This window comes from Neoarius graeffei, chromosome 22 (genome assembly GCF_027579695.1).
Source record: "Neoarius graeffei isolate fNeoGra1 chromosome 22, fNeoGra1.pri, whole genome shotgun sequence".
Classification (NCBI taxonomy): Eukaryota; Metazoa; Chordata; class Actinopteri; order Siluriformes; family Ariidae; genus Neoarius; species Neoarius graeffei.
Genome location: NC_083590.1, coordinates 8,054,371 through 8,068,401, shown reverse-complemented (window position 1 = coordinate 8,068,401; position 14,031 = coordinate 8,054,371). Strand labels below are relative to the sequence as shown.

The following is a 14,031-nucleotide window of genomic DNA, read 5'->3' as shown; positions in this document are numbered from 1 at the left end:
CTGTTCTACAGGGTTGCAGGCAAGCTGGAGCCTATCCCAGCTGACTACGGGCGAAAGGCGGGGTACACCCTGGACAAGTCGCCAGGTCATCACAGGGCTGACACATAGACACAGACAACCATTCACACTCACATTCACACCTACGCTCAATTTAGAGTCACCAGTTAACCTAACCTGCATGTCTTTGGACTGTGGGGGAAACCGGAGCACCCGGAGGAAACCCACGCGGACACGGGGAAAACATACAAACTCCGCACAGAAAGGCCCTCGCTGGCCACGGGGCTCGAACCCAAATCTTCTTGCTGTGAGGCAACAGCGCTAACCGCTACACCACCGTGCCACTCACAGTATAAATCATTTAAAGGTAAGAAGAAGTGCTGCTGCATTTGCTGTTGATGCTGTGAGCCTCAATGCCATGTTGATTTGAGGTCACGTGCCAAACTTGGAGTGGAGCAGACCGTCCTGAGTTTGAGTCGGAATTCCAAGTTGAAGGAGAATTTTCTTTGTTTTTTCTAACCAGTTACAAGTTTTAGACGAGTGCAGCAGTAGCTGCGTGTGCTGGAGGAACTGGTGATTGACAGCTCCAGCAATGGAGAGATGGTAATTAGTAGGTAGATGGGTTTTCATCCAGGAAGAAAAGCAGAACATCAGAAAAGCAGGCTGGTTTCTCTGGAGAGACTCGGGTTGGTGGACGGCTGGGTTTTGGGACTTGTCTCTTTTTGCACTTATCCAAAATGTTGTAACCTTTAGAGTGTGGAGTGACACAAGGACAAAAGCACAAAAGAAAGCAATTCCCTCAGGTGGTAGCAGCTGTGTAAGTGTGTGTGTGTGTGTGTGTGTGTGTGTGTGTGTGTGTGTGTGTTTATGAAAATCTCATAGAAGATGGACGTGAGCTCGCAGTGCTCCCAGCAGTGTTGTTTTGCCCTTTTTAAAAAGAACCAGATCTGCATTTCAAATCTCAATCGCTCGATCTCGTCTTTGACTTTCATCCAGAAAGCAAATACACACCTACACATCTGAATGCTCCACAACACAAGATTACAACAACCAAATGTCATACTGAACCATATATGATCGGAAATGAGTTACAGAGTTATATAGTGACATGCTGAACTGTCAGCTTAAATTAATCCTTTAGGTAGAAAGCTAGTAGAAATTGATTCACAGGATGGTATTAGCTTGAATTGGTTCTGGGTGAAAAGGATTTTTGAACAATTTGATTGAGAGATCCTGTCCTGAGCACCATACTTTCCACAATTCTCCAGTTTTAAAACACAGAGTCTCATCTCATCTCATTATCTGTAGCCGCTTTATCCTGTTCTACAGGGTCGCAGGCAAGCTGGAGCCTATCCCAGCTGACTACGGGCGAAAGGCGGGGTACACCCTGGACAAGTCGCCAGGTCATCACAGGGCTGACACATAGACACAGACAACCATTCACACCCACATTCACACCTACGGTCAATTTAGAGTCACCAGTTAACCTAACCTGCATGTCTTTGGACTGTGGGGGAAACCGGAGCACCCAGAGGAAACCCACGCGGACACGGGGAGAACATGCAAACTCCGCACAGAAAGGCCCTTGCCGGCCACGGGGCTCGAACCCGGACCTTCTTGCTGTGAGGTGACAGCGCTAACCACTACACCACCATGCCGCCAAACACAGAGTCATTAAATGCATATTCTGTGCTAATTAAAAATGTAATCGCTAATTTTATCCTGCTAATCACAAACAAATACTGGTGTCTGCTGCGAGTTGAAACAACCACCAAAGGTTTTTTTTAAGTGATTTAAAATAATTAATTTAACATTATTTTTCCATGGAAAAAGTAAAACCCCTGTTAAAATATGCTGATGATATATTGTATTGCATAAAGTTTTAAAAATTAGATCTCTTTTTGCAAAGAATGTTTATATAAATGAATTTCTTTTTCTTTTCTTGAGCTAAACTCGCTATAAGTAAATATACCATTGCAATGCTCGGCTAATAACCACAAACCTTGAGCTGTTTTGTCTGTTCTGATGTTTGCCAGTAACCACAATGCAAAAGACAATAAATAAAGATTTAAGAAATGAAATTGTTGATTTTTACTTCAATCAAATCTGCTTTATAGGTTTGTAGGAATCCTTTAACTGAGCATGCTAGTGTGGATAATTCTGAATTAAAGCTAGCCCAAAGGATTAGCGTGATGGTGTTAGTGTGAAGTTAAAACATGTTGTCTTTTTTGTTCTCAAACTAAACACCAGTTAGACAGAATAAAAAAAGACCCTTCACTTTGTATTCCTCACTTTTACTCCTATTAAGATGAAAAGCAGGCTCATAAATCAATGTCGTTTTATAAACTTGGTTTTATCGCCTCCATCACATTCATGTATTCACACGCGTTCAGCTCTCTTTGTCCCCCCCAAAAAAACAAAAACACCTCAGACACTTGATCACTGTCAGTCGTGTCATTTTTAGATGGATGATAAAGATCAACCCGGGCTGTTACAGTGTGGCCTCTCCACAGCAACGCTGTCAAATAAATCTGCACTGGGTTTGACAGCTGTTGCCCTCGGTGATGAATCACAATAGCCATGACAATCGCGAGACGGACAGGTGGGACAGAACAAATGGAGGTGACTAACTGAGCGATGGTTAACAGATTAAAAAATAATCAACATTATTATTATTATTATTATTATTATTATTATTATTATAAAGACCATCACCATTCCACTGTGAACATGTCGTCCCAAACCACAGCCTTTATTCACTAAGTAGGCCACACAAATACCTTATAGCTTTACAAACTGACCCAGGGGATTCTGGGGATTCTATGGAGGTTGCAGTGCATTGTAGGAAATGGAATAATATCGGCTATGCTTTCAATGCAGTTTGTCTAACAGTCAAGTCAAGTCAAGTTTATTTGTATAGCGCTTTTAACAATAAACATTGTCGCAAAGCAGCTTTACAGAATTTGAACAACTTAAAACATGAGCTAATTTTATCCCTAATCTATCCCCAATGAGCAAGCCTGTGGCGACGGTGGCAAGGAAAAACTCCCTCAGACAACATGAGGAAGAAACCTCGAGAGGAACCAGACTCAAAAGGGAACCCATCCTCATTTGGGTGATAACAGACAGCATGACTATAACATTAACAGTTTTAACATGAAGTCAGTTTCACAGTCACTATTTATTTAATATTGTGTGGGGTTTTCCCCTTTCATATTTTTATTAATATATTTCTAACTTTGTCATAAAAATTTGTGCTGAATTAATAAAAATTAAAATTCTGTTGATTAAAAGTCCTCAGAATTTTGACCGTCTCCGTTCCCCACCCCAGGCCTCTTGTATTCTGTACTGTTTCAGAAATGAACAGTAAAGAAAAATGGTTTTTCAGTTCTAATAACATAATTGTGGGCGATCTCTCTGCATTCCAGTTATCCATTTCCTGCGAAATATTATTTCTCTTTCTTTTGTGCTTCACCTCAGGCTGTGGTGTGAATGTAAAATCAATGAAAAATGTCAAAGTAAAATAATCTCAGAACATACCTTATTACTTTTAATTGGAAGTCTCTCTCTCTCTCTCTCTCTCTCTCTGTCTCTCTCACACATGCACCTGTTTTTCTCTCATTTTTTAATCAGGCTTCACTGATGGCAGGTAAAAAACTGAACGATGGCAGATGTGTGTTTTTCTGACAGACATGCAGGTTGATGGTGAAAGAGTGTGATGTGTGTTGATGGACTGGGTCCTCACACAAAACTTGTGGGAGCAAATATTTTTCACGTTATGTTCCGGGGTGGAAGCAGTTGGTTAGATATGAAGTTTTGTCACAGGACAAAGAAAGGCGACATATAGCTTAAATCACAACCCACTGCTTGATGCATTTGCTGCTTTCCTTCATTCATATTTAGTAATTGCTTTATACTGTTAAGGGTCAGGGTGCTGTAAATGATTGAGGGTTTTTTTAATAATAGAATAAGTTGAATACATCAGTGAAATGCAACAGGGATGAAATTGGTCAACTTTTCTCTGGAAGCAAGGGGGATTGGACAGAATTCCTTCCAGAGCAGGTGGGATTGTTGACCATTATGACAGGAGCAGCTGGGATTGATGAGAATTACTTGAGGAGCAGGTGGGATTGGTGCAAATTACTTCAAGAGTGGATGGGACTGGTGGGATTGGTGAGAATTACATCACAAGTGGGTGAGACTGGTGGAAATTACATCAAGAGTGGGTGGGACTGGTGGTAATTATTTAAAGAGTGGCAGGATTAGTGGGAATTACATCAAGCATGGTTGGGATTGGTGAGAATTACTTAAAAAGTAGGTGGGACTGATAAAAAATTACTTGAGGAGTGGGTGGGATTGGTGAGAATTACTTCAGGAGCAGGTGAAATTGGTGAGAATTACTTCAGGAGCATGTGAGATTGGTGAGGAGTGGTGGGATTGGTGAGAATTACTTCAGGAGCGGGTGGGATTGGTGAGAATTACTTCAGGAGCGGGTGGGATTGGTAAGAATTACTTAGGGTAGGTGGGACTGACGAAAATTACTTCAGGAGTGGGTGGGATTGGTGAGAATTACTTCAGGAGTGGCAGGATTAGTGGGAATTACATCAAGAATGGGTGGGATTGGTGAGAATTACTTCGAGGGTGGGTGGGATTGGTGAAAATTACTTCAGGAGCAGGTGAGATTGGTGAGAATTACTTCAGGAGCATGTGAGATTGGTGAGGAGTGGTGGGATTGGTGAGAATTACTTCAGGAGCGGGTGGGATTGGTGAGAATTACTTCAGGAGTGGGTGGGATTGGTAAGAATTACTTAGAGTAGGTGGGACTGATGAAAATTACTTCAGGAGTGGGTGGGATTGGTGAGAATTACTTCAGGAGTGGCAGGATTAGTGGGAATTACATCAAGAATGGGTGGGATTGGTGAGAATTACTTTGAGGGTGGGTGGGATTGGTCAGAATTACTTCAGGAGCAGGTGGGATTGGTGAGAATTACTTTGAGGGTGGGTGGGATTGGTGAGAATTACTTCAGGAGCAGGTGGGATTGGTGAGAATTACTTCAGGAGCAGGTGGGATTGGTGAGAATTACTTCGAGGGTGGGTAGGATTGGTGAGAATTACTTCAGGAGTGAGTGAGATTGGTGAGAATTACTTTGAGGGTGGGTAGGATTGGTGAGAATTACTTCAGGAGTGAGTGGGATTGGGGAGAATTACTTCGAGGGTGGATTGGATTGATGAGAATTACTTCAGAAGTAGGTGGAATTGAGGAGAATTACTTCAGAATTGGGTATGATTAGTAAGAATTACTTGAGGAATGGGTGGGATTGGTGAGAATTACTTCAGGAGTGGGTGGGATTGGTGAGAATTACTTCAGGAGTGGGTGGGATTGGTGAGAATTACTTCAGGAACGGGTGGGATTGGTGAGAATTACTTCAGGAGTGGGTGGGATTGATGAGAATTACTTAAGGAGTGGGTGGGATTGGTGAGAATTACTTCAGGAGTGGGTGGGATTGGTGAGAATTACTTCAGGAATGGGTGGGATTGGTGAGAATTACTTCAGGAGCAGGTGGGATTGATGAGAATTACTTAAGGAGCGGGTGGGATTGGTGAGAATTACTTCAGGAGTGGGTGGGATTGGTGACAATTACTTCAGGAGTGGGTGGGATTGGTGAGAATTACTTCAGGAGCAGGTGGGATTGGTGAGAATTACTTCAGGAGCAGGTGGGATTGGTGAGAACTACTTCAGGAGCAGGTGGGATTGGTGAGAATTACTTCAGGAGCAGGTGGGATTGGAGAGAATTACTTAAAGAGTAGGTGGGACTGATGAAAATTACTTGAGGAGTGGGTGAGATTGGGGGGAATTACTTGAGGAGTGGGTGGGATTGGTGAGTATTACTTCAGGAGCGGGTGGGATTGGTGAGAATTACTTCAGAAGTGGGTGGGATTGGTAAGAATTACTTAAAGAGTAGGTGGGACTGATGAAAATTACTTCAGGAGTGGGTGAGATTGGTGAGAATTACTTGAGAAGTGGGTGGGATTGGTGAGTATTACTTCAGGAGCGGGTGGGATTGGTGAGAATTACTTCAAGGGTGGGTGGGATTGATGAGAATTACTTCAGAAATAGGTGGAATTGAGGAGAATTACTTCAGAATTGGGTAGGATTGGTAAGAATTACTTGAGGAGTGGGTGGGATTGGTGAGAATTACTTCAGGAGCAGGTGGGATTGATGAGAATTACTTAAGGAGCGGGTGGGATTGGTGAGAACTACTTCAGGAGCAGGTGGGATTGGTGAGAATTACTTCAGGAGCAGGTGGGATTGGTGAGAATTACTTAAAGAGTAGGTGGGACTGATGAAAATTACTTGAGGAGTGGGTGAGATTGGGGGAATTACTTGAGGAGTGGGTGGGATTGGTGAGTATTACTTCAGGAGCGGGTGGGATTGGTGAGAATTACTTCAGAAGTGGGTGGGATTGGTAAGAATTACTTAAAGAGTAGGTGGGACTGATGAAAATTACTTCAGGAGTGGGTGAGATTGGTGAGAATTACTTCAAGGGTGGGTGGGATTGATGAGAATTACTTCAGAAATAGGTGGAATTGAGGAGAATTACTTCAGAATTGGGTAGGATTGGTAAGAATTACTTGAGGAGTGGGTGGGATTGGTGAGAATTACTTGAGGAGTGGGTGATATTGGTGAGAATTACTTCAGAAGTAGGTGGAATTAGTGAGAATTACTTCAGAAGCAGGTGGGATTGGTGAGAATTACTTCAGGAGTGGGTGGGATTGGTGAGAATTACTTCGAGGTGGGTGGGATTGGTGAGAATTACTTCAGGAGCGGGTGGGATTGGTGAGAATTACTTCGAGGTGGGTGGGATTGGTGAGAATTACTTCAGGAGCGGGTGGGATTGGTGAGAATTACTTCGAGGGTGGGTGGGATTGGTGAGAATTACTTCAGAAGTAGATGGAATTGATTAGAATTACTTCAGAAGTGGGTAGGATTGGTAAGAATTACTTGAGGAGTGGGTGGGATTGGTGAGAATTACTTCAGGAGCAGGTGGGATTGATGATAATTACTTAAGGAGCGGGTGGGATTGGTGAGAATTACTTCAGCAGTGGGTGGGATTGGTGAGAATTACTTCAGGAGTTGGTGGGATTGGTGAGAATTACTTCAGGAGCAGGTGGGATTGGTGAGAATTACTTCAGGAGCAGGTGGGATTGGTGAGAACTACTTCAGGAGCAGGTGGGATTGGTGAGAATTACTTCAGGAGCAGGTGGGATTGGTGAGAATTACTTAAAGAGTAGGTGGGACTGATGAAAATTACTTGAGGAGTGGGTGAGATTGGGGGGAATTACTTGAGGAGTGGGTGGGATTGGTGAGTATTACTTCAGGAGCGGGTGGGATTGGTGAGAATTACTTCAGAAGTGGGTGGGATTGGTAAGAATTACTTAAAGAGTAGGTGGGACTGATGAAAATTACTTCAGGAGTGGGTGAGATTGGTGAGAATTACTTGAGAAGTGGGTGGGATTGGTGAGTATTACTTCAGGAGCGGGTGGGATTGGTGAGAATTACTTCAAGGGTGGGTGGGATTGATGAGAATTACTTCAGAAATAGGTGGAATTGAGGAGAATTACTTCAGAATTGGGTAGGATTGGTAAGAATTACTTGAGGAGTGGGTGGGATTGGTGAGAATTACTTCAGGAGCAGGTGGGATTGATGAGAATTACTTAAGGAGCGGGTGGGATTGGTGAGAATTACTTCAGGAGTGGGTGGGATTGGTGACAATTACTTCAGGAGTGGGTGGGATTGGTGAGAATTACTTCAGGAGCAGGTGGGATTGGTGAGAATTACTTCAGGAGCAGGTGGGATTGGTGAGAACTACTTCAGGAGCAGGTGGGATTGGTGAGAATTACTTCAGGAGCAGGTGGGATTGGTGAGAATTACTTAAAGAGTAGGTGGGACTGATGAAAATTACTTGAGGAGTGGGTGAGATTGGGGGAATTACTTGAGGAGTGGGTGGGATTGGTGAGTATTACTTCAGGAGCGGGTGGGATTGGTGAGAATTACTTCAGAAGTGGGTGGGATTGGTAAGAATTACTTAAAGAGTAGGTGGGACTGATGAAAATTACTTCAGGAGTGGGTGAGATTGGTGAGAATTACTTCAAGGGTGGGTGGGATTGATGAGAATTACTTCAGAAATAGGTGGAATTGAGGAGAATTACTTCAGAATTGGGTAGGATTTGTAAGAATTACTTGAGGAGTGGGTGGGATTGGTGAGAATTACTTGAGGAGTGGGTGAGATTGGTGAGAATTACTTCAGAAGTAGGTGGAATTAGTGAGAATTACTTCAGAAGCAGGTGGGATTGGTGAGAATTACTTCAGGAGTGGGTGGGATTGGTGAGAATTACTTCGAGGTGGGTGGGATTGGTGAGAATTACTTCAGGAGCGGGTGGGATTGGTGAGAATTACTTCGAGGTGGGTGGGATTGGTGAGAATTACTTCAGGAGCGGGTGGGATTGGTGAGAATTACTTCGAGGGTGGGTGGGATTGGTGAGAATTACTTCAGAAGTAGATGGAATTGATTAGAATTACTTCAGAAGTGGGTAGGATTGGTAAGAATTACTTGAGGAGTGGGTGGGATTGGTGAGAATTACTTCAGGAGCAGGTGGGATTGATGAGAATTACTTAAGGAGCGGGTGGGATTGGTGAGAATTACTTCAGCAGTGGGTGGGATTGGTGAGAATTACTTCAGGAGTTGGTGGGATTGGTGAGAATTACTTCAGGAGCAGGTGGGATTGGTGAGAATTACTTCAGGAGCAGGTGGGATTGGTGAGAACTACTTCAGGAGCAGGTGGGATTGGTGAGAATTACTTCAGGAGCAGGTGGGATTGGTGAGAATTACTTAAAGAGTAAGTGGGACTGATGAAAATTACTTGAGGAGTGGGTGAGATTGGGGGGAATTACTTGAGGAGTGGGTGGGATTGGTGAGTATTACTTCAGGAGCGGGTGGGATTGGTGAGAATTACTTCAGAAGTGGGTGGGATTGGTAAGAATTACTTAAAGAGTAGGTGGGACTGATGAAAATTACTTCAGGAGTGGGTGAGATTGGTGAGAATTACTTGAGAAGTGGGTGGGATTGGTGAGTATTACTTCAGGAGCAGGTGGAATTGGTGAGAATTACTTCAAGGGTGGGTGGGATTGATGAGAATTACTTCAGAAATAGGTGGAATTGAGGAGAATTACTTCAGAATTGGGTAGGATTGGTAAGAATTACTTCAGGAGTGGGTGGGATTGGTGAGAATTACTTGAGGAGTGGGTGAGATTGGTGAGAATTACTTCAGAAGTAGGTGGAATTAGTGAGAATTACTTCAGAAGCAGGTGGGATTGGTGAGAATTACTTCAGGAGTGGGTGGGATTGGTGAGAATTACTTCGAGGTGGGTGGGATTGGTGAGAATTACTTCAGGAGCGGGTGGGATTGGTGAGAATTACTTCGAGGTGGGTGGGATTGGTGAGAATTACTTCAGGAGCGGGTGGGATTGGTGAGAATTACTTCGAGGGTGGGTGGGATTGGTGAGAATTACTTCAGAAGTAGATGGAATTGATGAGAATTACTTCAGAAGTGGGTGGGATTGGTAAGAATTACTTAAAGAGTAGGTAGGACTGATGAAAATTACTTCAGGAGTGGGTGAGATTGGTGAGAATTACTTGAGGAGTGGGTGGGATTGGTGAGAATTGCTTTGGAAGTGAGCAGGATTGATTAAGAGTCTTGTCCATTTCTTAGTTTATAACAGTCACATATTGAACAATCTTATGAGAAAAGTTTGCATTGTTGCAAATGTTACTGTTAAAAATGATTTACAAGTAAATTTTAGTTGAATGGAAACAGGATTAGATAAATTAATGTATGTTGAATGTGTTTTCATTTACTATAACATCAGTTTGTACAATACATCCTGGTCAACTGTGATTAAAAAATATGTATCTGCTCGATTATTTCAGAGCAGTTTATTTAGTAATAACAGAGGAAATGTGTGCAAAAAATTAAGTAGTACCAATTTCTGCAGAAATTTCCAAACTTGTATTTATAAAATCAAACCACAGTGTGATAAGGGTGAGAATGCTAAACATGCTTCCTCGAGGGTAAAAAAAAGGCTAGATAACTGCAGATAAATATGTGCGATCAGAAGAGAAGTAAATAATTTTCAAGGCTATATAAAGTCCATACACATGGTGATGCAACACAAGTCACAAGTCATATCAGCACACACTCTAAGGGGCCTATCCCTTTTCTATACAACACGATTTAAAACCCCAAAGGTACAATCGCCATTTGAAAGTGTTTGTTTAAAGCCAGGTTTAAGTCCAAGATAATCTTAGGCAAGTTAATACCTCCTGCAGTAGAAGAATAAAAACACACACACACAGCAAATGTTATCCCCTGCCCAGGAGAAACAGTTGTAAACTGCAGCAACTCTTCACTTAACGACTGTGATGAAGATGCACAGAGATGCTGGAGTAGGTAAAATTCAGTGCACCCTGGAGTCTTTAAAAGCCTTTGCAAATTTATAAGAGAAAAGTGAAGAAGGAGGCAAATCAGGGAGCTTTACACACAAGGGTCACTTACTGAGTCCATGCCAACATACAGTTTTTTAATGAACCAAAGGAAGTGCATTACTAAGCATTTCTGAATTGGATACACACACGTACACAAATAAGTTGGTATATCAACCTTTTAAATATTTAAATACTAAACTGACAGTATTGCCTTCTTGCTAGTAAGAAAGATCTTCAGTGAGATCCAGAGTGTTAACACTCAGTGTGTAGTTCAGTGTGTTGGCTGGATTCAGAGTTAGGGATTTGTATGTCGATTTTCTTGGCCCCACATTCAGATCATCAAAACCACCTGCATTTATTAAAATGTTGCCAGAGGCTTTCAGATTTATTTTTAAGTCAAAGCAGCCGAGACAGCATTTTTCAATCGTGTCTAAACCTCTGGTGATCATGCACATAGAATAGCACTTGATCCAGCACTCTGTTATTTTGCAATTTGTTTTATATCACAAGACCTCCTTGCTTGAGATGATACCACAGCAGAAAAGTTCAGAATCGCATGTATCTGAGACATGCCTCCGTTTTACACAAACTTCAGCCTGATGTGCACAGTTTCAGTAATAACTCAACTCGGTATTGAGTGTGTGTTTATTGAGTGTGTGTTATGTACCGTATGACAGAGGGATGTCCAGGTCTCCCTGCCACCCCAGATCATCCACTGAGTGTTGAGCTGCACAAACAACACACACAAAGAACACTCTGCATTACAAACACAACATACACAGACCAGTTTTAACACGTTACAAACCTTAACTGTAAAAGAAGCATCTTCTACAGTCTTCTACAGAAAATTGCATTTTGCGTGTTTTTAATAATTTAACACTAGTTATAATATAAAGGTTACACTAAAGGGAACATATCATGAAAAAAACTCACTTTCAGTGCTTGTGCACATACATTTGGGCATCTGGAGCCTAACAACCCAGAAACTCTGAAATAAGAGACCCAGTCCGTTTCTTTTGGACTCCCTATTTTAGAAAACATCTGCTTCAACAAGCTGTTTGGATTTGGCTCCCCTCCTTACTTCAAGAGGAGAGCTCATTAGAATTATAACACCCCGCCCCATGGGAGTATCTCCATTCATGGCTTGAGAACTACTTTGCAAAGTTGTGCCATTTTTTCTTGGGGCAGCACGGTAGCGTAGCGGTTAGCACAGTTGCCTCACAGCAAGAAGGTTCTGCGTTTGAGCCCAACAGCCGATGAGGGCCTTTCTGTGTGGAGTTTGCATGTTCTCCCCGTGTCTGCATGGGTTTCCTCTGGGTGCTCCGGTTTCCCCCACAGTCCAAAGACATGTGGTTAGGTTAACATGGGGCAGCCATGGACTGAAGCAATAAGCAAGAAGCCTTGCTTGAGCAAGGCACCTAACCCCCAACTGCTTCCTGGGTGCTGTAGCATAGTTGGGTATGTGTATGTGCTCATTGCTCATTTATGTGTGTGCATGCATGTGTTCACTGCTTCAGATAGGTTAAAGGCAGAGGGTGAATTTCCCTGTGCTTGAGTGTGCATGTGGCAAATAAATATATGTTATTTACCAGCTGGGAGGTCCGTATGATGAAATATTGTGACCGAGGTCTTGAAAGTACTGACTGAGGCCCTCTGGGCCAAGGTCAGTATTCAAGGCCGAGGTCATGGTATTTCACCATACAGACCGACCTTAAGCTGGTAAATAATATATTTATTTTTTTCTTTACCAAATTCTAACAGAAAACGAGAGCGCCCGAAAGGGAAAACCGAGCTGCCATTTTGAATCCTCATTCACAGCTGTCATGCAAATGGCTTCCTCCTCGGTATACAAGTGCACTTCCATGGCAGGAAAAAAACTACATTTTGCCACCTATGTAGTCCCCTATTTATACAAAATTGAGTCATTCAGGCTTCAGCCATGTTTTTGCTCAGCGTTAGCAACAGTTACAGGTTTTTAGCTTTCTCCTGAAATGTTTTCTTTTATTTCTTCTTCCTCAGGGTAGTAAAACTCGCTTTCGCTGTGAAGACTGTTGTCACTGTCCATGCTGTAAAATTAATGCTATTCTCCTGAGAAATGCGAAAATAAATGTTGACAAAAATTGCTACTATGCTTGTTGTTGCTGTGAATGAGCGAGTCGCCAGAGGTCCGTAATCGGGGTCCGTATCATAGGATACAGACCCGCTCACCAGCCAATCAGAGCACAGGATTTGATGGAAACCGGACCACGAGAAAAATAAAGGCTTCTTCTTCTTGTAAGTCCTGGACCTGCTAGCATTATATCGAAGCAAGCTAAACATGGGAACTGCTCTGTTGTCGGCTGTATGGAGCAGCATGCATCATTACACTGACCTCCAGCCTCAGAGCAGGGAAGATCTGAGTGTATCAGGTTTATTTTTGATGGCAACATTCCAACTACAGTCAGAAAAAAATCAGTTTGAGGGATAAATACCAACAATCCATGGCAAAACTGCAGATAGTTGCCATGTTAGTGTAAAGCCATACGCAGAAAAGGGGGTGGGGTGAGCAGTGGCTCATTATCATTTAAATGAACAGGCACTCAAACTGGCCATTCTGATCAGGGCTGTTTAAATAGGATAAGGCGGGAGCTGTGGGGTTTTATCCTCGTGGTATTCAGACCAAAGCAAGTCACAGACATTTCATTAAGACCTCAGGGAACGGTGTCAACTTGTAGAAAAGGGGTATAATATATCACCTTTAATGAGTATGTCATCTGAGATGCTTCTACCTAAAAGTCTAAGCTAGTGGGTGGAGTCAGTGCTAATGTGTTCATTTTATCACTTGCAGCATGAAAATCAATATGGGTTAAAATCACAAAGCAGCTGAAACACGATGTTATTTATTTGTTAATCACTGAAACCAGGACCAAAAATTCCTGAAGACCATTTTCAACTGAAGTTCTAATAAATCTAGTTAACATTTATTCAGTATAGATACAGTATGTCTAATTGTAGCCAAGTCGAACACACACTGATGGATTTTATTTCACACTGATGAACTCAAAACATTCCCCATTTACACTGACACACACACACACACACACACAAACTCTGTCAGGGCAGCATTCAAATATAAAAACTTGAGTACAGAGAACATCACGGGGCGAAAGATTACTAATGGAGTAATGGGAGAAAGGGGTGGGGCTTCCAGGGGTGTCAGTTAATATCAGAAAACATCTATGCAACTATCAATCAGTCATTCATGTCAACCTGATTGGCTCACCTGACGTGTCGATTGTGGGGATGGGAAGGAAATCCGCACGTTTTGGTGTATTTTTGAGAGACTTGTAACTCATAGCAACATACTTTGATTTTAAAATGCGGAGCTTTGATACAAAATGTGTAAAAGCTGGTAATTGTGATTTAGCCAGGGTTTTAAAAAAATCAGTAGTTGATGCAGTCCAGGCCCGGCGCCAGGAACAGTTTACTAAGGGGGCAATTAGAAATCGCA

At 42.5% G+C, this 14,031-nt stretch overlaps 1 protein-coding gene across 1 annotated transcript in view; it reads right to left on the bottom strand.

Annotated features, from left to right (window-relative positions):
* LOC132870608 (protein shisa-6-like) overlaps window positions 1-14,031 on the bottom strand; it is a 191,829-nt gene that overhangs the window by 131,941 nt on the left and 45,857 nt on the right. The window contains exon 4 of the mRNA XM_060904316.1: window positions 11,209-11,268. Within this exon, the coding sequence (XP_060760299.1) occupies window positions 11,209-11,268 (60 nt within the window). The remainder of the gene's footprint in view (window positions 1-11,208; window positions 11,269-14,031) is intronic.